This window comes from Salvelinus sp. IW2-2015, linkage group LG5, assembly GCF_002910315.2.
Source record: "Salvelinus sp. IW2-2015 linkage group LG5, ASM291031v2, whole genome shotgun sequence".
NCBI lineage: Eukaryota > Metazoa > Chordata > Actinopteri > Salmoniformes > Salmonidae > Salvelinus > Salvelinus sp. IW2-2015.
In genome coordinates, this window is record NC_036844.1 from 14,959,212 (window position 1) to 14,984,580 (window position 25,369).

The 25,369-nt window shown below is 43.8% G+C and overlaps 1 protein-coding gene across 1 annotated transcript in view; it reads left to right on the forward strand.

The window, feature by feature from the left end:
* The window catches only part of LOC111963954 (neural proliferation differentiation and control protein 1-like), a 39,817-nt gene extending 22,289 nt beyond the window's left edge, over positions 1-17,528 (forward strand). Inside the window, exons 2-9 of the mRNA XM_023987567.2 lie at positions 4,296-4,445; positions 11,289-11,381; positions 11,584-11,787; positions 12,007-12,073; positions 12,840-12,924; positions 16,893-16,972; positions 17,107-17,206; positions 17,345-17,528. Of these exons, the coding sequence (XP_023843335.1) occupies positions 4,296-4,445; positions 11,289-11,381; positions 11,584-11,787; positions 12,007-12,073; positions 12,840-12,924; positions 16,893-16,972; positions 17,107-17,206; positions 17,345-17,416 (851 nt within the window). The 3' untranslated portion in view covers positions 17,417-17,528. The remainder of the gene's footprint in view (positions 1-4,295; positions 4,446-11,288; positions 11,382-11,583; positions 11,788-12,006; positions 12,074-12,839; positions 12,925-16,892; positions 16,973-17,106; positions 17,207-17,344) is intronic.
* The last annotated feature ends 7,841 nt before the right edge of the window (positions 17,529-25,369 follow it).

Sequence of the window (25,369 nt, forward strand, 5' to 3'; positions counted from 1 at the left end):
CAGGTGTTTGGAAATTGCTCCCAAGGATGAAATTGTTTTTTTTCTGCAGCTTGGCTGATTTCTTTTGATTTTCTTATCATGTCAAGCAAAGAGGCACTGAGTTTGAAGGTAGGCCTGAAATACATCCACAGGTACACCTCCAATTGACTCAAATGTATGTCAATAGCCTATCAGAAGCTTCTAAAGCCATGGCAATCATTTGGGGAATTTCTCAAGCTTTTTTAAAGGCAGAGTCACTGGAATCTGACCCACTGGAATTGTGATACAGTGAATTAACTCTGCTGTAAACAATTGTTGGAAAAATGTTTTGTGGACATGCACCAAAGTAGATGTCCTAACCGACTTGCCAAAACTATAGTTGTTAACAAAATTTGTGGAGTGGTTGAAAAACGAGTTTAATGACTCCACCTAACCTAACTTAAACTTAAACCTAACCTAAAACTCCCAACTTTCAACTGTATTTGGTACCATATCTATTCTAAGTAAAACTACGATTTGCTAACCATAATGACCCAAATCAAGCCAGACAGAAAGATGCGATAAGGAGCGGTAGAGGGAAATGTGTGTGTCGTTTGATTAAGGAAATAGTTTCTTGTCTGAAGACTCATTTCATTGTTGTTCCGTGATCTGGGTCCTATTGTGTGACACCTTATCTGGGTCGTCTTGGCTCTTTGCTCTTCCTTGATCTATAGATTTGTTTGATCAAATAGTCTGAGAAGACAAATTATCTGTCACAATTTGATGAAATCAACCATGGATGGAGAGAGGTGGAAAAACAGAGAATTAAATGGAGGGAAGGAGGGATTAAGAGACTTCAAAGGGCAGGATACGTGGCCTCCTGCAGTGTATTGAGTTATGAGGATCAACATGTAGGTGGCTTCAATGTGACAGACTGGCTGACTCCATTGGGCAGGACATCTGGGGGAGCTGTAGCCAGAAGCCACTTCACATGTGGGAGCAGTGCTTGAGGCCATCTTGTCCTGGGTAACATAAGCACGGTCACCTTCAGGACAGGACACTGAGAAGGGCTGGCAGGCAGGCTGGAGGTGGGCGGCGCGTTGGGGCACACCAATTATTTCACACACACACACACTTAATAATCAGATTGACATAAACACATACTCAGACTCTCTCACATGCACACACTAACACACACCATCACATACCAACTCAGACTAATACGATCACATGAGCAGATATACAGATTATATTTATCTTTCTCTCTCTTTGTCCCTCGAGGGCAATTACATACACTCAAATTCTATCACATACAGACATCTCACATACACACCACCTAGACATGATCGTCTACAATAGGGAGTTTGGTAGATGAGACGTGGAAGGATCAGAGGAGAGGAGCATTAGGGAGAGTGGCACGTGACAGACCAAAATACGACAGATTACAAAGAGAGGGAGGGAGGAGGAGAATATGAATTWAAGACAGGATGGAGGCATGGAGGAGGCTTGCYCGTGTGCATCCAAAGGCTATTGTGATACTGAGTAATTTGGCAGGATCGGTGAGAGCAGGGTAGACAACATTGCTAGGCTACCTTTCATTATGGAAACAATAAAGAATACATTTCAGAGACTTTATGATTTTGAGACAATGCCAGAAACCTATAAGAGGGTGAGGAAATGTGTGTGATTGACAATAGACAATCTGTGTGTGGTCCTTTTTTGTATGATACCATAAGTTATCACCTGTTTGTCATGAGTACCTGGCCCTATGTTTTGAATTGGTCTTGTGGCACAGGCACATGTACACACACCAACATGCACACACACCAACATGCACACACACCAACATGCACACACAAGCATGATCACACTCAACCACACACATCCAACCATTCAGACGACACTCAGACACACATCCCCTACAGAGAGAGAGAGGAAATGCATGTACAGTAGGAAAGTTATCAGTGATGCGCAGCAGAGCGACAGAGAGAGAAACAGTCTCTGGTCACACCTGTTTGCAGTCTAACCCGGCTCCACCACTATGCAGGAACAAATTCTTCCACTTGTCTGAATTCACTTCCTTGTCATTTTTAGCCTTGTCTCCCCCACACGTTGAGTGCCTGTAATTATGTCTGTCCTATACTGAACAGGTTTCATGAGCTGAAATAAAAGATCCCAGAAATGTTCCATACTKACAAAAAGCTTATTTCTCCCAAATGTTGTGCACATTGCTATTTACATKCCTGTTAGTMAGCATTTCTCCATTACCAAGATAATCCATCCACCATGTAGTTTTGCAACAGCTTCTGGTTGCCAAATAGGTCGTTATGGCAACAAATGCTATAGCTCTGCAGCAGCCTAGGGGGGCATGAGTTTCTATGAATACCCTCCTTCTGTACTATGCCCTCCTACCTGCCCATGCGTACTGTACCACTCTGTACAACTCTGCCTCTTTAACCCTGAGAGGCGTGTGGTTAATCATTATTATCGTCATTATCCCTCCGGAAAAGAGCCTAGTGTGCCTCTGCAACAAAAAAACACCTGTTGACCCACTTTCTGTATGTGTGTGTGTGTGTGTGTGTGTGTGTCACAGATTGGAGAATCACTCAGGCTGTCATTCAACCTGTCATACTGTATAATTCTGACGTCAGCAGAACTTCACAATCTAGGCCTTGAAGGTGAAGTTGTATATTCCTCCGTTGATTTTCATAGATGACACTTCTGGTTTGAAAGACTGTTTTTTCAATGTGCAGAGGCAATGGAAACAACAGCACGCTCAGTAAGTAGTGTTTTGCTATTAGAAATCCCTGTAAATTGTATACTGAACAAAAATATAAATGCAACAAGTTACAGTTTATATAAGGAAATCAGTCAATTGAAATAAATGAATCAGGCCCTAATCTATGGATTTCACATGACTGGGAATATAGATATGCATCTGTTGGTCACAYATACCTTWAAAAAAAAAAAGTTGGGGCGTGGATCAGAAAACCAGTCAGTATCTGGTTGATKAGGCTGTTGATTGTGGAATGTTGTCCCACTCCTCTTCAATGGCTGTGCGAAGCTGCTGGATATTGGCGGGAACTGAAACACACTGTCTTACATGTTGATCCAGAGCATCCCAAAKATGCTCAATSGGTGACATGTCTGGTGAGTACGCAGGCCATGGAAGAACTGYGACATTTTCAGCTTCCAGGAATTGGGTACAGATCCTTGCGACATSCGGCTGTGCAMTATCATYRTGAAACARGAGGTGATMGCGGCAGATGAAWGGCARGYCAATGGGCCTCAGGATCTGGTCGCAGTATCTCTGTGCATTCAAATTGCCATCGATAAAATGCAATTGTGTTCAATGTCCGTAGKTTATGCRWGCRCATACCATAACCCCACCYRCACCATGCGGCTTTCTTTTCACAACGTTGACCACAGGAMGTTGGTGGCACCTTAATTGGGGAGGACTGGCTCGTGGTAATGGCTGGAGCGGAATCAGTGGAATGGTATAAAATAAATCAAACACATGGTTTCCATGTGTTTGATGCCATTCCATTTGCTCCGCTCCGGCCATTATTATAAGCCGTCCTCCCCTCAGCAGCCTCCTGTGACGTTGACATCAGCAAACCGCTCGCCCACACGACGCCATACACYTGMTCTGGGTTCTCAGGCTGGTTGGACGTACTGCCAATTCTCTAAAAGGACGTTGGAGGTGGCTTATGGTAAAYAWATTAACATTAAATTATCTGGCAACAGCTCTGGTGGACATTCCTGCAGTCAGCATGCCAATTGCACGCTCCCTCAAAACTTGAGACAGCTGTGGCATTGTGTTGTGTGTGASAACTTTTAGAGTGGCCTTTTAATGTTCCCAGCACAAGGTYCACCTGTGTAACGATCATGCTGTTTAATCAGCTTCTTGATATGCCACACCTGTCAGGTGGATGGATTYTCCGGACAAAGGAGAAATGCTCARMAACAGGTATGTAAACAAATTTGTGCACAAAACTTGAGAGAGAGAAGGTTTTTRGGATCTTTTATTTCAGCTCATGAAACATGGGAGGAACACCTGACATGTTGGTCTGTATTTTTTTTGTTCCGTGTACATAGTCAAATTAAGTCTGCCACTGACTGGTGTGTCTTTAAATCAGTAGGTTGTCATGACTACATGTCGTCTTGTCGTCTCCAAGCAGCTTCTTTTGTCATGACACCTGGGGGATGATGTCTCTCACACGTTCCGTACGAGTCATGAGAACCAGGATTCAGTATATGCTGRCAGAGGAGGTGAGCAATAGAGTGTGGCGTCTAACCTATGTCTCTTTTTATSCCCCCTCTCTCTTTCTATTTAGCTAGGGAGAAGTGCCCGGACCACATAGACTGTGCCCGCGAGGGGCGGCACTTCTGCAAACCTGGCACATCCTACTGCGGCCCGTGTCTCAATCCATTGGACGAGAACGAGGAAGGATTGTGCGTGGCAAGGAAGAGCCGCCGTCACCATGGTATGTAGGTCTGGCCATTACACAGTACACACAGATTATGCACAGACAGACGGCCCTGCAATCTCCATTATACTCAAGGGGATGTGGTTCATTTATGACAGAAGTTATTGAATGTATTTGATGAAGCTGCTTCAATAGATAGTGATTCAAGTTTCTAAAGGAGAGCTCTGCACAGCGTATTTATCTATGTGCAGTGAACATCAATACTCGTCCCTGCCCTGGTTGTGTCTGCATCCCAAATTGCACTCTTTTCCCTACGTAGTGCACTACTTTTGACCACAGCCCTCTGTAGTGCACTATGTTATACCAATTTTTTACTTTAAAAATTGCACTGTTGGTTAAGTAATCGCCTGTAAGTAAGCATTTCACTGTAAGGTCTASACCTGTTGTATTCGGGGCACGTGTCATATAAACTTTGATTTGATGTAGGGAATAGGGTGCCATTTGGGGCACAAGCCTGTGTCAAGCGACAGATCTCTGAGCGTCCAGACATGGGTTATGGGCTTTGGTCAAACACAGTCAAACTAAGTGGTTAATGAGCTGATGCAGAGATGCTGCTGTTTAATCGGATGCCCTGTAGTGTGTGTGTGTGTGTGTATGTGTGTGTGTGTGTGTGTGTGTGTGTGACTTCGTGTTGCAGCCATGAGTAACTAATCCTGTGCTTTAAGAGTGGGCATAGTGATCCACACAGTGACACAGACTGTGTACACCATTGGCTGCAGAAAAAGACAGGAAACCCTCACTCCTCCTCTTTTTCCTCCTCCTTCTTCTCTCTCGCTCTCTGTCACCCTCCTTGCTTACCGCGTTCTCTCAATCTGCCTCCTCCTCCTCCCTCACTCTCTGTCCCCCTCCTTGCTTACCGCGTTCACTCTCAATCTGCCTCCTCCTCCTCCCTCACTCTCTGGCCCCTTCCTTGCTTACCGCGTTCACTCTCAATCTTCGTCTCATTCGATGTCCCTCTTTCCTTTACTCTTTTGCCCTTCCCATCATCCCTCTCCCTCCTTCTCCCTATCGAGCTCTCTATTCCTCTCTCCCTCGATCTCTCTCCCTCTCTCTTTCACTCTCTGCATCGATCTGTCCTTATTTCTCCCTCTGTGTGCTATAGTCTAATCCTGTGTTACTCTAATCCCCCCTGCTGTCCACACCCAGCTAACAATAAACACTCCCACAACTTTAGAGAATGTTCCCTTAAGTCTCATTAGGTCATTAACGTTTTCGCAGGAATGTTCCTGTGATGCGCAAGGAATGTTTCCAAGAGACCATTCCCTTAATGTCAAATAGAACTTACACAGAACATGGCTGGCATGTTCTCAGAACATAAGACATTCARGTTCTAGACACATTTTATGCGAATGTAGCAGGAACATTTCTGTGTGTCAGTTGTCAGGACGTTGTCTGATGTTCCCCCCCCCAAAAAAATAGTTTTGTTACACATCACTGTTTCCGAGCCAATAAAGGCCCTGATTGGTGAACCACTTATCCATTCATAGCTCTTTGTCTGTTGGCAAGGTTAAGGACACRCACTCACACAGTGCTTTTAACTTACGTATTTGACACACTTTGATATAGGTGACTACATTGTGCATGTTGATTTATACAGCAGTTATTATTCATGTTCCTCACCTGGGATTTGAACTCACAACCTCTTGGTTCACGGTACTCTGATCTTCCTGCCACACCACCATGTCTGTGTCAGGTATAGATTAATCGGACTGTTCTCCTCATTTGATTTGATTGACTTATTTCAGCAATTTAAGGTCTTTCTGTCTAGTTGTCTAATGTTGGTGGGGCATGTTAACCTGTTTTAAATGATACTCTTGAATCACTGTGATCAATACAAAAACATGTAGTGAGTGTACTTTTAACAGAGCTGAGATTGACTTCAAAGTGCGTTCACCCTATTACAGCTATCAAGTTGTTTCAGATCTATACAAGTGCCTAGGSACSAGGGGTTTGGGWTTATTCTGGACAGGGCCTAACTATACTGGTCCAATAAGCTCATCTAGAGATGTTCCTTATTGGGAAAGTGGTTAGGGCATACATCATTGGTGCTGGTGGCCTGGGTTCTAGACTCGATAGGGGAGTCCGCCTACTCTCACATTCTTAACAATATACAGTACCAGTCAAACGTTTGGACACACCTACACTCATTCCAGGTTTTTTTTTAATAGTGAAGACATCAAAACTATGAAATAACACATATGGAATCATGTAGTAACCAAAKAAGTGTTAAACAAATGAAAATACATTTTATATTTGAGATTCTTCAAGGTAACCACCCTTTGCCTTGTACACTCTTGGTATTAGAGGAACATTGGGTAACATTACAAAAACGTTCTTTCTCCCTCAAATGTTTAGCTGGGCAGACACATGACCACCGCCTTTAATCACCCAGAGTACTGCATGTCTCTCTCTGTCTCTCTGTCTCTCTGTCTCTCTCTCTTTCTCTCTGTCTGTCGTGTGAGGTCCAGTTTGGCCGTCGGGTTGTGCTGTGGTATGGTGTGTGGTGAGTGCTACAGACCACTGAGCTAGGTTAAGCCTCTTACATGAGCCTGAGAGGGTGAGTGCCGGCTAGGACAGACTGGCCCAGTAGGTGTAGGCAACCTACCTCAGTCACAGCGCCCACGTACAGGATCAGGTGTACTTCAATGGAGATTTACTCCAAATCCGAGAGATCAGAAATCAGTTGAATCGCCATTTAAAGCCTTAGCTTTTATGCTCCTTCTACGTGCTAAACATATTTGTGCTTATTTTTTGGCATCTTCTTATGTCTGTCATAGGCCATATCTATTGAGGCGGGCTTTTGTGGGTTCTTCCAGTACAGATGTAGCCATGCGCGTTGTGTTGTACACCGAGAGAGAAACCCATTCAGACACAGTGGGACCAGAGAGGGGCTTACGCGGGACCTAGAGGACTAGAAACTGATACATGCTTCAATGTGGCAGCCCGGATGTCTTAGACTATGCATGAGAGAGCAGCAGGGTGAGAACAGGAAGCAGAGGCACTCCACAGCAGCATGTAATACAGACACATTTACACACTCGCATACGTAAGCATACTTCATCTTGTTTTCTTTTTCACAAGCACACAGACACCCACACACACACACACACACACACACACACTGATACACAGATATGTGAGTGTAGGTGCCATGCATTGTATGTTGGTAGGTAAAGTTGTCATGGGTAGGCACAATATGCATACTATCAGAAAGGTAAGAGTAGGACTGTTATTCAGTGTTTTTTCAGTGGGCGCCATGATGGCCTGAGGAGCAGAGGTGAGAGGGCAGGTAAATTCCAGGAGCTAGGTGAGTACAGTTAGTGAACAGCGCTCTGTGTGTAGGACAAGCCTGTGTTTGACATCAAGGCGTACACTCCCATAGGTAAACACTCCTTGCCTTGGAGCCTGGGCTTTGTCTGGTAYCAAGGCTGACAAACAGTCAGGGGAACTAGATATGTATACACACAGTATGTACTGATAGCAGAGCTGTACCCAGGGACTGTGTGTGTGTGTGACTATGTTTATTGACTGTGTCACTTCTTGTCCATGTAGGTGATTCTACCTTGGTCATCAACAGAAAGCTGTGGTCAGACTGACCCCTCCATAGTCAGACCTAAGTCTGTGTTCTTAAAAATAAATACAAAATATTCACCGTTTGGTGTTCGGGTTAGAGGGATGAATAATTCACTTGAATGGTAGTTTTATGCTGTGTTTTACACATATGTCAAGGGTGCTGCATAGCTTCTGCAAGTGTAAACATGGAGAGAGAGATGTGTTGTTGAGGATGGAAGAGTATGGATGATGACTAAGTACCTCTGACCGGAATACACACCTGGGCCAGCAAGCTTTGCCGTATGTGGTCAAGAGGAAGCCATGTAGTCTAGAGCATGTTCTTTACCGTCTTACCTAGTGCAGGATATTGGGGGGCCTGTTGAAAATACTCACCGGTGCATTGTTCACTTTGCCACAAGAGGGCAGCAGTAGACCCTAAGAATGACCCCTCCCCCCGAGAAATATAAGTCAGTGAGATCAACTGTAATATTGGAAGTCATGCAGTCATGCAGTCATGCAGTCATGCAGTCATATAGTAATGTAGTCATGCAGTCATGTAGTCATGCAGTCATGTAGTCATGCAGTCATGTAGTCATGCAGTCATGTAGTCATGCAGTCATGCAGTCATGTAGTAATGTAGTCATGCAGTAATGTTGTCATGCAGTAATGTAGTCATGCAGTAATGTAGTCATGTAGTCATGCAGTATTGCATACTGTCTGATCCTGTGTGTCTGAATACATCTATTAGGCCAGGTATTATTCTGATTCAACCTGGTAAACAATTAGAAAAAAGTGTCAGTCATTTTAATTGACCTATTCGGTAGATAAGCRACCYGTTAAGAGTATTGGGTCAGTAACAAGAAAGTCGTTGGTTCAAATCCCTGAGGGGACAAGGTGAAAATTCTGTTGATGTGCCCTTGAGCAAGGCACTTGAACCCTAATTGCTCCTGTAAGTCGCTCTGGATAAGAGCATCTGCTAAATGAGGCAGGTAGCCTTGGGGGTTAAGAGTATTGGGTCAGTAACAAGAAAGTCGTTGGTTCAAATCCCTGAGGGGACAAGGTGAAAATTCTGTTGATGTGCCCTTGAGCAAGGCACTTGAACCCTAATTGCTCCTGTAAGTCGCTCTGGATAAGAGCATCTGCTAAATGACTACAATGTAGATACTTTCATTCAGTGTTCCTTTAAAGACCTTTCCTTTCACAAACAAGAGCAGGGCAGCCCCTTTGACTGGAAATACAAATGGCAGTATGTGTCTTCATGTTGTAATGGGACATTATCGGTAACTGATTGTGTTGTCCTGGTGTAGCCAGCGTGGGGAATGGGAGATTACAAATGTGCTGTAAGTGGAATAAGAGAACCTCACAGATGGGTGTGAGTCTGAGTCACTGTTTACTTGTTTAATGTTTGTTTGCAGTAACTTACTGCCCCACTGGACACCTATTGGGGGGTTATGGGTAATTATCAAGRTGTTGCCAAAACCTGCTCTCCTACACAAGGAGAGGTGTATGCTTAGTCAGTGTGTGAGGATCTACTGACACACACACACACCATTTCCTTGTTCCTGCTGTCTCTATGTACTAGACACTCTCACTCAGACAAAAAACGTGCAAATATCCGCTCCATTTTCTGTGGTTCGTGCTCACTGATTCTTATTATGTACCCTCTCACTCCTGTACTCATACCAACACAATATCTCAGGAAAGTTCTCATTTTCTTTCTTATTTTGTCCTTTTCGTCAAACTTTGCAGTTGGCTAATGAAGTAAGGGTAGAAATAGCGCTCTTGCTGGCAAGTACACTGGCACACTTGGAGCACTCCACCACCTGCAGAGTACAGATGGCATGATCCGCCCCCACTGACACCTGCTGTGGAGCACACTAAATGTCCAGGGATAGAGGGGGGTCAAAAAGTAACAAAGCACGGAGTGAAAGTGCTGCCACGTCATATCACGCACATTACCACCGCCAGATGGCCTCCCTTCTGGAGAGGACAACACCACCTTCATCATTAATAAGACAGAGCTCACGCTAATACAAACACAGTCAGACATTAAGCATATTCACCACGGTGGCTCAGGCGGTGATATGGCTCATGCTGTTTCACTACAMTATTCCAATATTGAATCTCAATCATATTTAGCTCATCATGTAAACAGTGCGMAATTCCCTGGTCTTTTGGAGTAACCTACTGCGTTTTGACTGTAACACCAGTGTTACACCCTTAYGTTATACGAGGGAAATTGTTTTTCCATAGCTAGGGCTGACAGTGAGGACTTGTGAAGAGCAGAATCAACAACCTCTGCATAATCAAAACAGTTGCTTTCTGAGAAGGTGTTAAAGTTCACAGTTAGCCATTGTTATGTAAAAAGAAGCTGAAAAGTACCAGTGGCCTGGCTTTGGCCCCAAGTGAGAGCAGGTCTGCCGGAGCCATGMCCCAGTCAGCCACGGGTGCCGGCCTGCGTAGATGGAAACAGAAAAGTCTAAGCACTGGGGTAAATCCTGAATGGAAATGCTCCACAATGGAGTGGSTGAGATTAGCCATTTCTCATCACCATTAGCACTCAGCTGAGTGAGATTTAGGGCCTTGTGTGTGAGAMGGAGCAYGGCCGAGTCGGGGGGCGGGGTGATCGCACAAGCCCCCTGCCGTGCTCCATCCCCTGGCCACACACACACTACGTACCCTGGTAACCAGGGAGAACTGTGGCCCAGTTCTGGAATGTGGCCTACTGTCTGGCCAACAGAGCTGTTGGAACAACACCCTGGCTTTGTCTCCTTTTCACTGCATCCCAAACAAACACACACTGGCACACTCTCTGTCCATCATACACACACACACAAACAAACGAACACTCTCACTCTCCCGTGGTCTGCTTCATACACCTGCAGTCACACAGCACCACACAGGCMTATTTCTTCAGACACACAGGGTGCCCTGTTTCTTCTAAATAATGCTCTTTCACACACCACTCTGTTCTCATTTATATGGTTACCAACTCCCAAATGTAGAAGTACAATGCATACGTATTCTAGTGGTTAGAGTGTTGGGCTAGTAKCCGAAAGGTCGCTGCTTGGAATACCCGAGCCAGCAAGGTGAAAAATCTGCCCTTGAGCAAGGCACTTAACCCTAATTTGCTCCAGGGGTGCCATACTACTATGGCTGACCGTGTCAAACAACACATTTCATTGCACCTATCCAGTGTATGTGACAATATAACCTCTTTATATCCTGAACGAAGGTATTATGTTCACACGGACTCACAGTTATATCTTCCCCTGTCTTTCTCCTCAGGTAAAGTCACATCCTTCTCTGATCTAGATGAAGAGATTGACTTCCTTCACTCTGTCATTGCCAAACAGGAAGTGTCTGAGATCAACCAATCAGGTGAGCCTTACATTCTGTATGCATTTCTATGCATTGTTTTCTTTCAGAGGTTTCAGTCACTTTTCTATAGATGCGTGTCGCTACGTCTAAAACATTATCTACACCACAATAATATTAATGTTTCTTTCACTCTCTCTCTCTCGCTCTTAATCCTTTAATCTCTCTTTCTCTTAATCTTTCAATCTCTCTCTTTCTCTCCCAGACACCCGCTCCAAGGCAGCTAGGACTCAGACAGAGGCTCCCAGAATGAGAGGCCAGGTCCAACCCTCGGCGGGGCAGCCCAACACCACCCAGCCCTCCATTCATACCCCCCAGCCTGCCACCGGGGCTCTGGGGAGGGTTGGAGCGGGAGGACCTGATGGCCTCATAGCCGTCCCYTACACCTCCAAGGACAGTCTCCTCGTCAGTAAGTGGCTTCARGAGTAGAAAGTAGAGACACGTTTATGATGTAAGAGCAGCATGGAGCACCCAGGCCAGCCCTACTAAACCGCCTTAGTATGATGCAAATATACAGAACTATTTATAAAGGATTGAAAGTGATTCAATTTCACGCATCATTTCTCATCCTTTATTGTGTACCTTGCGTTCACTCTATCATTTTCTCTCTTTGTGTCCACCTCTGCAGTTATGATCTCTGTGTGTGTCATTGTTGGCGCCGGGGGCCTGATCTTGGCTACACTTTTCTGGGTCAGGTAAGACATCAGACAATATCATTCTAGTTACAGATGCACTACAATATATATGATAACGGTATTACTCAATTTGACAACTAAGATGTGCTAGACGCCATTGTTTTACTGTGTTGTTGTTGGAGCATGTTAGATTTCCTTTTCAGAACATTTGATGAAGGGCTCCCGTGTGGCGCTGCAGTCTAAGGCACTGCATCTCAGGCGTCACTACAGATCCTGGTTCYATCCTGGGCTGTATCACAACCGGCTGTGATTGGGGGTCCTATAGGACGGCYCACAATTGGCCCAGCGTCGTCCGGGTTAGGGGAGGGTTTAGCCGGGGTAGGCCTTCATTGTAAAATAAGAATTTGTTCTTAACAGACTTTCCTAGTTAAATAAAGGTTCAAGTAAATTGAAGCACTGCACTGTTAGGTTGCATGCCGAGTGGATCRCAAAGCCCTATGGTGTACTCAATTTGACCAGGACCCATAAAGCTTTGCTCAAAAGTATTGTTCTATATGGGGGATATGGTGCCATTGGGACGTATGAAGGATGAATTGAAGCACAGCACTGTTCGGTTGCATCCCAAAGGGCAACCTATTCCCTATAGTGCACTACATTTGACCAGGGCCCAGAAGGCTCTGGTCAAAAGAAGTGCATTATATAGGGAATAGGTTGCCATTGGGACAAATCCTTAGTCCATAATGCAGTTGCTTTGGGATATTTTGCATGCTGTTCTTTCTCCAGTCTCTCCATTTCTAATGTCCCAGAATAATGTTGCCCCCTACAGGCTGCAGAAGGAATCCCGTCTGGCCCAGAAGATAGATTACCCTGCATTTGGAAGCCATGGGAATGGAACAGCCAACAGGACTTCAGTAAGTACATTGTCCTTTATGGGGAACCATACATCCAAAATACTAATATAGTTACCATGGCTTGCATGAGATTTGTGCCACAAATGCTAAAAAGTTAGCATTTGGAAACAGTGCCAGGGAAACTAAACCAAAGCATGGAATTTTCTCATACTTTGTCCATAGACTTAGTGTCCATGGACCCTTACCCTTACAGGGTAAGGGTCCAGATCGACTTAGATAGTAGTGAGTGCATACAGTGTCATACTTTTTTGTTTGTACTGGTCCCCCTCGACAATTAAACCCAGAAACTTGGCATTGCATGCTCTACTAACTGAACCACATGGGCCACATCCTGTGTTAGTCACATGATGACAGAAATAGAAGGAAATCTTACTAAAATAGCCTAGTCTCTTACYCACATATACAGTATATATATACACTGTGCATTCAGAAAGTTTTCAGACCCCTTCCCCTTTTCCACATTTTCCACAACTGGTTTTWAGACATTTTTGCAAATGTATTAAACATTTAAAACAGAAATACTTTATTGACCCTTTGKTATGAGACTCAAAATTGAGCTCAGGTGCATCCTGTTTCCATGGATCATCCTTGATGTTTTTACAACTTGATTGGAGTCCACCAGTGGTACATTCAATTGATTGGACKTGATTTGGAAAGTCACACAACTGCCTATATAAGGTCCCACAGTTGACAGTGCATGTCAGAGCAAAAACCAAGCCATGAGGTCGAAGGAATTGTCCGTAGAGCTCCGAGACAGGATTGTGTCGAGGCACAGATCTGGGGAAGGGCACCAAAAACATTCTGCAGCATTGAAGGTCCCCAGGAACACAGTGGCCTCCATCATCATCATGGAACCACCAAGCCTCTTCCTYGAGTTGGCTGCCTGGCCAATATGAGCAATCGGGGGAGAAGGGCCTTGGTCAGGGAGGTGACCAAGAACCTGATGGTCACTCTGACAGAGTTCCTTTGTGGAGATGGGAGAACCTTCCAGAAGGACAACCATCTCTGCAGCACTCCACCAATCAGGATTTTATGGTAAAGTGGCGAAGTAAAAGGCACATGATAGCCSGCTTGGCGTTTGCCAAAAGGCACCTAAAGMACTCTCAGACCATGAGAAACAAGATTCTCTGGTCTGATGAAACCAAGATTGAACTTTTTGGCCTGAATTCCAAGCGTCACATCTGGAGGAAACCTGACACCATCCCTACGATGAAGCATAGTGGTGGCAGCATCATGCTGTGGGGATGTTTTTCAGCGGCAGGGACTGGGAGACTTGTCAGGATAGAGGGAAAGATGAACGGAGCAAAGTACAGAAAGATCTGTGATGAAAACCTGCTCCAGAGCGCTCAGGGGCGAAAGTTCACCTTCCAACAGGACAACGACCCTAAGCACARAGCCAAGACAACGCAGGAGTGGCTTCGGGACAAGTCTCTGAATGTCATTGAGTGGCCAAGCCAGAGCCCGGACAAACCCAATCGAACATCTCTGGAGAGACCTGAAAATAGCTGTGCAGTAACACTCCCCATCCAACCTGACAGAGCTTCAGAGGATCTGCAGAGAAAAATGGGAGAAACTCCCCAAATACAGGTGTGCCAAGCTTGTAGCGTCATACCCAAGAAGACTTAAGGCTGTAATCGCTGACAAGGGTGCTTCAACAAAGTACTGATTAAAGGGTCTGAGTCCTTATGTAAATGTGATATTTACGTTTATTTTATTTTATACATTTGCTAACATTTCTAAAAACTTGTTTTTACTTTGCATTATGGGGTATTGTGTTTAGATTGATGAGGGGGAAAAACGATTTAATACATTTTAGAATAAGGCTGTAATGTAACAAAATGTGGAAAAGGTGAAGGGGTCTGAATACTTTTCGAAAGCACTGTATACTTTACCAGTCAAAAGTTTGGACACCTACTCATTCAAGGGTTTTTCTTTATTTTGACTATTTTCTACATCGTAGAATAATAGTGAAGACATCAAAACTATTAAATAACACATATAGAATCATGTAGTAACCAAAAAATGGTTAAACAAATCAAAATACATTTTATATTCTTCAAAGTTGCCACCCATTGCATTGATAGCAGCTTTGCACACTCTTGGCATTCTCTCAACCAGCTTCATGAGGTAGTCACCTGGAATGCATTTCAATTAATAGGTGTGCCTTGTTAAAAGTTATTTTGTGGACTTTATTTCCTTCTTAATGTGTTTGAGACAATTAGTTGTGTTGTGACAAGGTAGCGGTGGGTATGCAGAAGATAGCCCTATTTGGTAGAAGACCAAGTCCATATTATGGCAAGAACAGCTCAAATAAGCAAAGAGAAACGACAGTCCATCATTACTTTAAGACATGAAGGTCAGTCAATCCGGAAAATTTCTTTAAGTGCAATCGAAAAAAACATCAAGTGCTATGATAAAACTGGCTCTCATGAGGACCGCCACAGGAAAGGAAGACCCAGAGTTACCTCTGCTGCAGASGACAAGTTCAGACACATCTCAACATCAACCGTTCAGAGGAGACTGCGTGAATCAGGTCTTCATGGTCGAATTGCTGCAAAGAACCACTACTAAAGGACACCAATAAGAAGAGACTTGCTTGGGCCAAGAAACATGAGCAATGGACATTAGACTGGTGGAAATGATGAGGCCAAATGTGAGATGTATGTTTCCAACCACCGTATCTTTGTGAGATGCAGAGTAAGTAAACGGATGATCTCCGCATGTGTGGTTCCCACTGTGAAGCATGGAGGAGGAGGTGTGATGGTGTGGGGGTGCGTTGCTGGTGATTTATTTAGAATTCAAGAGACACTTAACCAGCATGGCTACCACAGCATTCTGCAGCGATACGTCATTCCATCTGGTTTGTGCTTAGTGGGTCTATCATTTATTTTTCAACAGGACAATGACCCAAAACACACCTCCAGGCTGTGTAAGGGCTATTTGACCAAGAAGGAGAGTGATGGAGTTCTGCATCAGATGACCTGGCCTCCACAATCACCTGACCTCAACCAAATTGAGATGGTTTGGGAGGAGTTGGACCGCAAAGTGAAGGAAAAGCAGCCAACAAGTGTTCAGCATATGTGGGAAGACTGTTGGAAAATCATTCCAGGTGAAGCTGGTTGAGAGAATGCCAAGAGTGGGCAAAGCTTTCATCAAGGCAAAGGGTGGCTTCTTTGAAGAATCTCTAATATAAGACATATTTTGWTTTGTTTAATACTTTTTTGGTTACTACATGATTCCATATGTGTTATTTCATAGTTTTGATGTCTTCACTATTATTCTACAATGTAGAAAATAGTAAAAAATAAAGAAAAACCCTTGAATGAGTAGATGTGTCCAAACTTTTGACTACTYTATATGCGTCAGCCTACTAATTATAAAATTGTAAAATAGACCCTATATTATTTAAAAATGTAAATCTCATTCGCTAGCCTATAATTGTAACTTTGTAGGACGCATATCCTGCACCTGCATTCCATGGTTTGAAGGAGGTCCAAAATTCCAGTCCATATAATACAGTATAATACAATACAATTACAGTAATAGGCTACAGTCCACACTGAAAAAGATTAGGCTACTGGAGCTTGTTTAATGTATTCATCCAAGAGAGCATAGCTACTACTTTGGGCTTTTATGTTTTTCTGTCGTGCGTAATGTGCGGTAGCCTATATATCGTATTGGATAATGGCACAATCATTTGGGCTTTTTTGGGCTTGGGYTCATAAKATGTCTTTAAATTAGGGCTCATCAGGCTGCGTCAGGRTTGAACTTTCATGCGATCAAAGCTCTAATCAAATCCAGACATATGTACAGTATATGCCTTACAGTATATGCTTGAGAATGACACTTCCAGTTTTGCCGGTTTACCCGTGCAAAAAAAGTGATTCATTCTTGGAATGGAACATTTGTAAAATACTGGGGAAATATTCAACCCTTTTTTTCTTGTGCCTCTCCTCTTCCCTTTTCAGTCGGGGGATAAGAAGTTGGCCCAGAGTGCTCAGATGTACCACTACCAGCATCAGAAACAGCAGATGCTATCCATGGAAAAGTGAGCTCTAGTCCTCCTCCTGTCCCTTTCGGTCTCTCTCTCCCTTTCTCTCTCTCTCGACATCTCCCACAATTCAGTTCCATTCAAATATGAATAAACACACATTCATCCTGGTGCATTCTGTTGTTTCTCAGTCATAAATCGGAACCGAAGGTCGCTGACTCAGAAGTCACATCAGATGAGGAGGAAGTGGACGGAGACTTCACTGTGTACGAGTGCCCTGGACTGGCACCGGTGGGTCTGCTACGACATACACACACACACATACACATAACATATGCACACAAATTCTTGTTTAATACACACTATTCACAATGATGATGACTTTGTTTGTGTTAGGCTTTTAACAGCAATGTATTTGCTTCATTGCAGACTGGAGAGATGGAAGTGAAAAATCCTTTGTTTAACGACTCTACCCTACACTACCAAGGGAATCCCAAGTGAACCCCATAGATTTTCATGCCTGCACACACACACACACACACACACACACACCATTTCTTGTACTCTGGAAAAAGAGCACGTGAACTCTCAGATCTCAGAACTGGATGGGCTTATATAAGAGGAAATGAAGAGGCAGGAGGTTGACAGATGTATGAAACTCAACATATATGTCTCTAATGGCACCCTATATAGTGCACTACTTTTGACCAGAACCCTATGGGTCCAGGTGCTATTTGGGATGTAGACAACCTTCCTGTATCCTAGGACTTGGTCACTAGTAGGGTGTTTCTATCATACAAAAGTCCTAGTCCCCTGTACTTTCCAGTAAAAGACAGTGTTCCTTTTGAATATAATTTGTTGTTTAATGTCTTTGCACCTTTCCTTTGTCTTTTAAGCTTGTTTGTAATTTAATCTCACAACGAGAACATTACTATGGGAAACAAGTGTTTACATTGCCAAAGCAAATGAAATGGACAACAAACAAAAGCGAAATAAACAAGGAAAAGACAATCAGAAATGAACAGTAAACATTACTCACAAAAGTTTTTAAAGAATATAGAKATTTCAAATGTTATATTATTGGCACAGTGTTGTAACAATGTCCAAGTAATTGAAGTATGAAAGGGAAAATAAATAAACAGATAAATATAGGTTGTATTTACAATGGTGTTTGTGCTCCACTTGTTGCCCTTTTCTTGTGGCAACAGGTCTCAAATCTTACTGATGTGGTGGCACACTGGTATTTCACCTAATAGATGTGGGTGTTTTATCGAGATTGGATTTCTTTTCAAATTCTTTCTGGGTCTGTGTAATCGGAAGGAACTATGTCTCTCTAATATGGTCATACATTTGGTAGGAGGTTAGAAAATGCAGCTTGGTTTCTCTCTTAGAATTAGTGTTTCAATTGCTCGCCTTTGTAATGTCCCAAAGCCACTGTTTGTTTGTTTGGTACAATGACCTAACATATATATAGATATATAGCACATAGAACACAAATATGTGCAGACACACACACACATCAATTCATAATATAACAGTCCCTTACTCTATTAGCCATGCATAGCTAGTAGCTAACCCCAGAGTATTATACTGTAGATACTGGTACACATGAAGGGTTTTTCAAGAAATGTGCTTGGCATTTGGCTAAGGAGCAAGAGGAACACAAGGGGAGACTGTCATGATATACTGTGATATAATCTTTTAAGTACTATTTTATGGATGCAAAAAAATGTATGTCACACATTTGTGATGTCTGTCTATTCGTATCTTCCAAAAACAGGGTTTAGGATGAAGTTCTTGTCATTTGGTGGAGCAAATTTTAACTTGTTAAATCAATATTGTAGATTTAAGAAAGTATATTGGAAAATGTAGTACCAGATTTCTCATGTGTGGTTTGATTCCGACATGTATGAATATGATAATAACTTTGATTCGACCTCCTATGTGTAACTGGAGGAYACATGTAAATTGATATGTACACACTTGTATGAATGTCTATAGGATTGACGGTCGGTGGTGGATGTCACTATCTAGTATTGTTTCTCTCTTTTATCCCTGTCAGTTCCAACCCTGGTGTTGCAAAATGTGCATAGAAAGAGTGAAACTGTTCACTTTTATATATTTGTACATGCAGGCCTAGCATCTGAATTAAACGTTTTTACCTCAAGTGAAGCTTGCAAAAGGACCATGCATAGCATGCATCTCTGTCTCGTTATCTTTCTCACTCCTCTCCTGTCTCCTCTATCTTGCTCACTCTCTCTGTCTCTCTCTATTCAATTCAAAGGGCTTTATTGGCATGGGAACATATGTTTACGTTGCCAAAGCAAGTGAAATAGATCATAAACAAAAGTGAAACAAACAAAAAGTTTACACTCACAAACGTTCTAAAGGAATAGAGACATTTCAAATGTCATTATGGCTATATACAGTGTTGTAATGATGTGCACCTCTCTCTCTCTCCTCCATACTCTCTCTCTTTCCCTCTTCTGTATCTCCCTCTCTCTGTCATCCCCCTCCCTGCCTCTCTATTTCCCTTCTCTCTCTCAATTCGATTCAAAGGGCTTTATTGGCATGGGAAACGTATGTTTACGTGAAATACTGTAGATACTAAATCAAAAATGTATTAAAATTACAATCACAAAAGTTTCAAAGGAATAGAGGCATTCCAAAGGTCATATTATGGRTATGTACCGTGTTATAACGATGTGCAAATAGGTAAATTACAAAAGGGAAAATAAATAAACATAAATATGAGTTGTATGTACAATGGTGTTTGTTCTTCACTGGTTCACCCTTTTCTTGTGACAACAGGTCACAAATCTTGCTGCTGTTATGACAAACTGTGGTATTTCACCCAGTAGAAATAGTGGGGTTTTTAGTGTTTTTTTTTAGATTGACATGACAGGTTCATATCCATCATGAACTACACAGACACGTATAGTCATCTAGCTCTATTCATTTACATTTTTTCTCTCCAGTTTCTTGTAAGCTGATCAACTTCCTTTCTGATGAAAGTAATGCAGTTATGAGTACGCACACCAGATTCCACAGTGTGAAGTCATAAAGTATATCAGTGTTAAAACCATTCACTCATATCTCTTTCTCTCTCCCTTCTCTCTCTCTCTCAATTTCAATTCAAGGGGCTTTATTGGCATGGAAAACATATGTTTATATTTCCAAAGCAAGTGATATAGATAATAAACAAAAGTGAAATAAACAACAGTAAACATTACACTCACAGAAGTTCCAAAAGAATAAAGACATTTCAAATGTCATATTATGTCTGTATACAGTGTTGTAACGATGTGCAAATAGTTCAAGTACAAAAGGGAAAATACATAAACATAAATATTGGTTGTATTGATAATGGTGTTTGTTCTTCACTGGTTGCCCTTTTCTTGTGACAACAGGTCATACATCTTGCTGCTGTTATGGCACACTGTGGTATTTCACCCAATAGAATTGGATTTGTTTTGGAAATCTTTCTGGGTCTGTGGGAAAAATGTGCCTCTAATAACATTTGGCAGAAGGTTAAGAAGTGCAGCTCCACCTCATTTTGTGGGCAGTGTACACATAGCCTGTCTTCTCTTGAGAGGCAGGTCTCCCTACGGCGGCCTCTCTCAATAGCAAGGCCATGCTCACTGAGTCTGTACATAGTCAAAGCTTTCCTTCATTTTGAGTCAGTAATAGAGGTCAAGTATTCTGCCGCTGTGTACTCTGTTTAGGGGCAAATAGCATTCCAGTTTGCTCTATTTTTTGGTAAAATCTGGTTGGGTCTAATCYTGTTGCTGTCTTGGGGCTCTGTGGGGTCTGTTTGTGTTCGGCCAGGACCAGCTAGCTTAGGGGACTCTCCTCAAGGTTAATCTCTCTGTATGTAATGGCTTTGTTATGGAATGTCTGGGAATCGCTTGGTTGTAGAATTGTCACGCCCTCTCCCTTTCCCTCCCCAGCGCTTGATGGCACCGGTCCTGGCAACCATCATTATGCACACCTGCTCCCCATCGTTACACACACCTGGACTTCATCATCACCTTGATTAGCTTCCCTTTATTTAGCCCTCAGTAGCCTCAGTCATCAGGCAGTATTGGTTTGTTGTCACATTCAGTACGCTAGTCATGGTTTGTTCATCTGCTGTGTCTTATTATTTAACTCTCTGACTCACTGTGTATGAATTTAACAGCTCTTTTCTGGATTTTGATAATTAACGGGTATTGTCCTAATTCTGCTCTGCATGCATTTMATGTTGTACACTGAGGATGTTTTTGCAGAATTCTGCATGCAGAGTCTCAATTTGGTGTTTGTCCCATTTTGTGAATTCTTGGTTGGCATGGGACCCCAGACCTCACAACCGTAAAGGGCAATGGGTTCTATAACTGATTAAAGTCGTTTTAGCCAGATCCTAATTGGTATGTCGAATTTGATGTTCCTTTTGATGGCGTAGAAAGCCCTTCTTGCCTTGTCTCTCAGATCGTTCACAGCTTTGTGGAAGTTGTGGTGCTGATGTTTAGGTCAAGGTACAGTGCCTTGTAAAAGTATTCATCGCCCTTGGTGTTTTTCCTATTTTGTTGCATTACAACCTGTAATTTAAATTGATTTTTATTTGGATTTCATGTACTGGACATGCACAAAATAGTCCAAATTGGTGAAGGGAAATGAAAAAAATGACTTGTTTAAAAAATAAATATWAAAAAATGGAAAAGTGGTGCGTGCATATGTATTCACCCTGTGTGCAATCTGAGTGTCCCATGATTTGTCACATGATCTCAGTACATAWACACCTGTTCTGAAAGGCCCCCGAGTCTGCAACACCACTAAGCAAYGGGCACCGCCAYGCAAGCGGCACCATGAAGACCAAGGAGCTCTTCAAACAGGTCAGGGACAAAGTTGTAGAGAAGTACAGATCAGGGTTAGGTTATAAAAAAATATCTGAACTGTTTAACGTCCCAAGGGGCACCATTATTATATATATTTTTTTAAATATGGCACCACAACAAACAAACCTGCCAAGAAGGCTGCCCACCAAAACTCACGGATCAGGCAAGGAGGGTATTAATCAGAGAGGCAACAAAGAGACCAAAGATTACCCTGAAGGAGCTGCAAAGCTCCACAGCAGAGATTGGAGTATCTGGCCAAAGGGCCACTTTAAAATACAAAAATAACCAAACACGTTTGGTGTTCGCCAAAAGGCATGTGGGAGACTCCCCAAACATATGGAAGAAGGTACTCTGGTCAGATGAGACTAAAATTGGGCTTTTTGGCCATCAAGGAAAATGCTATGTCTGGCGCAAACCCAACACCTCTCATCACCCCGGGAACACCATCCCCATAGTGAAGCATGGTGGTGGCACCATCATGCTGTGGGGATGTTTTTCATTTGCAGGGACTGGGAAACTGGTCACAATTGAAAGAATGATGGATGACACTAAATACAGGGAAAGTCTTGAGGGAAACCTGTTTCAGTCTTCCAGAGATTTGAGACGGAGACGGAGGTTCACCTTCCAGCAGGACAATGATCCTAAGCATGCTTTTAAAGCAACAGTCACYTGGTTTATGGGGAAKCATTTAAATGTTTTGGYATGGCCTAGTCAAAGCTCAGACCTCAATCCAATTGAGAATCTGTGGTATGACTTAAAGATTGCTGTACACCAGCAGAACCCATTCAAACTTGAAGGAGCCTGAGCAGTTTTGCCTTGAAGAATGGGCAAAAATCCCAGTGGCTAGATGTGCCAAGCTTATAGAGACATACCCCAAGAGACTTGCAGCTGTAATTGCTGCAAAAGGTGGCTCTACAAAGTATTGACTTTGGGGGGGGGTGAAAAGTGCACGCTCAAGTTTTCTGTATTTTTGTCTTATTTGTTTGTTTCACAAAAATATTTTGCATCTTCAAAGTGGTAGGCATGTTGTTAAATCAAATGATACAAACCCCCKAAAAATACATTTTAATTCCAGGTTGTAAGGCAACAAAATAGGAAAAATGCCAAGGGGGGTGAATACTTTCGCAGGCCACTGTAGGTATGGTTTTTTGTGTGCTCTAGGGCAACGGTATCTACATTGAATTTGTATTTGTGGTCCTGGAATACCTATGTGAGAATGCTGTTCATCGACTACAGCTCAGCATTTAAAACCATAGTACCCTCCAAACTCGTCATTAAGCTCGAGACCCTGGGTCTCGACCCAGCCCTGTGCAACTGGGTCCTGGACTTCCTGACGGGCCGCCCCCAGGTGGTGAGGGTAGGTAACAACATCTCCACCCCGCTGATCCTCAACACTGGGGCACCCACAAGGGTGCATTCTCAGCCCTCTCCTGTGTACTCCCTGTTCACCCATGACTGCGTGGCCATGCACGCCTCCAACTCAATCATCAAGTTTGCAGATGACACTACAGTGGTAGGCTTGATTACCAACAACGACGAGACGGCCTACAGGGAGGTGGTGAGGGCCCTCGGAGTGTGGTGTCAGGAAAATAACCTCACACTCGATGTCAACAAAACAAAGGAGATGATCGTGGACTTCAGGAAACAGCAGAGGGAGCAGCCCCCTATCCACATCGACGGGACAGTAGTGGAGAAGGTGGAAAGTTTTAAGTTCCTCGGTGTACACATCACAGACAAACTGAAATGGTCCTGAAATGGTGTATGCGACAAATAGAATTTGATTTGATTTGGCAACTGGACSTTTTTAGTAACACCGTTATTTTTGTTTACTGAGATTTACTGATCTAGGTTCTGCTGAAGGCCCTCCTTGGTTGGAGACAGAACCACCAGTTCATCAGCAAACAGTAGACATTTGACTTCTAGTAGGGTGAGGCCGGGAGCTGCAGACTGTTCTAGTGCCCTCACCAATTRGTTGATATATGTTGAACAGGGTGGGGCTTAAGCTGCATCAYTGTCTCACCCCACTGCCTGTGGAAAGAAATGTTTGTTTTTTGCCAATTTTAACTACACACTTGTACATGGATTTTGTACATGGATTTTWTAATGTTATAATGTTATAATGTCGCCTACGGGCACAAACCTACTGTCACTGGACCAGACAGGACTGGAAAAAAAGTGCTCTTCACTGACGAATCACGGTTTTATCTCACCAAGGGTGATGGTCCAATTCGCGTTTATCGTCGAAYGAATGAGCGTTACATCGAGGCCTGTACTCTGGAGCGGGATCGATTTGGAGGTGGAGGGTCCGTCATGGTCTGGGGAGGAGTGTCACAGCATCATCAGACTGAGCTTGTCGTCATTGCAGGCATGACTTGTCGTCATTACAGGGAAGACGTCCTCCTCCCTCATGTGGTACCCTTCCTGCAGGCTCATCCTGCAGGCTCATCCTGACATGACCCTCCAGCATGACAATGCCACCAGCCATACTGCTCATTGTGTGCGTGATTTCCAGCAAGACAGGAATGTCAGTGTTCTGCCATGGCCAGCAAAGAGCCCGGACCTCAATCCCATTGAGCACGTCTGGGACCTGTTGGATCGGAGGGTGAGGGCTAGGGCCATTCCCCACAGAAATGTCCGGGAACTTGCAGGTGCCTTGGTGGAAGAGTGGGGTGGGTAACATCTCACAGCAAGAACTGGAAAATCTGGTGCAGTCCATGAGGAGGAGATGCACTGAAGTACTTAATGCAGCTGGTGGCTATACCAGATACTGACTGTAACTTTTGATTTTGACCCCCCTTTGTTCAGGGACACATTATTAAATTTCTGTTAATCACATGTCTGTGGAACTTGTTCAGTTTATGTTTTAGGTTTGCTGAAATAAAACAAAGTTGACAGTGAGAGGACGTTTCTTTTTTTGCTGAGTTTATATGGGAAGGTAATCAGGGAAGTGATAAAGTCCAGGTGAGCGTAATGATGGTGACAGGTGTGCACCATAATGAGCAGCCTGGTGACCTAGAGGCCGGAGAGGAGCACACGTGACAGTACCCCCCTCCGTGACGTGCGGCTCCTGCCGCAAGATGCCAACTGAAATGACGATCCGGGGATCAGGAGCGGACCGGTCACCTCTGCTGAGGCTCGGGAACCTGTCAGTCGGTGAGGCGCGGGAGCATGGCGACTTAGAGCGCCGGAGAGCGCATACGTGACGGTATCCTCGGCGCGTTCGACTCCAGCCGCAGTACGCCAATAAAGGGACGATCGCTGGGATCAGGAGCAGACCGGTCACCCTGCTGATGTGCGGGAACCTGTCACCGACTGGTGGCGCAGGAACCTGACAGACAGGCTGAGGCAGGGAGCCTGGTGATCCGGCTGAGGCATGAGAAGCCTGACGAGCCGGCTGTAGCAGGGGAGCCTGGCGATCCGGTGAAGGCATGAGAGCCTGACGACGCGGGAAGCAGGGAGCCTGGCGATCCGGTGAAGGCATGAAAGCCTGACGAGCCGGCTGTAGCAGGGGAGCCTGGCGATCCGGTGAAGGCATGAGAGCCTGACGAGCCGGAGGAAGCAGGGGAGCCTGGCGATCCGG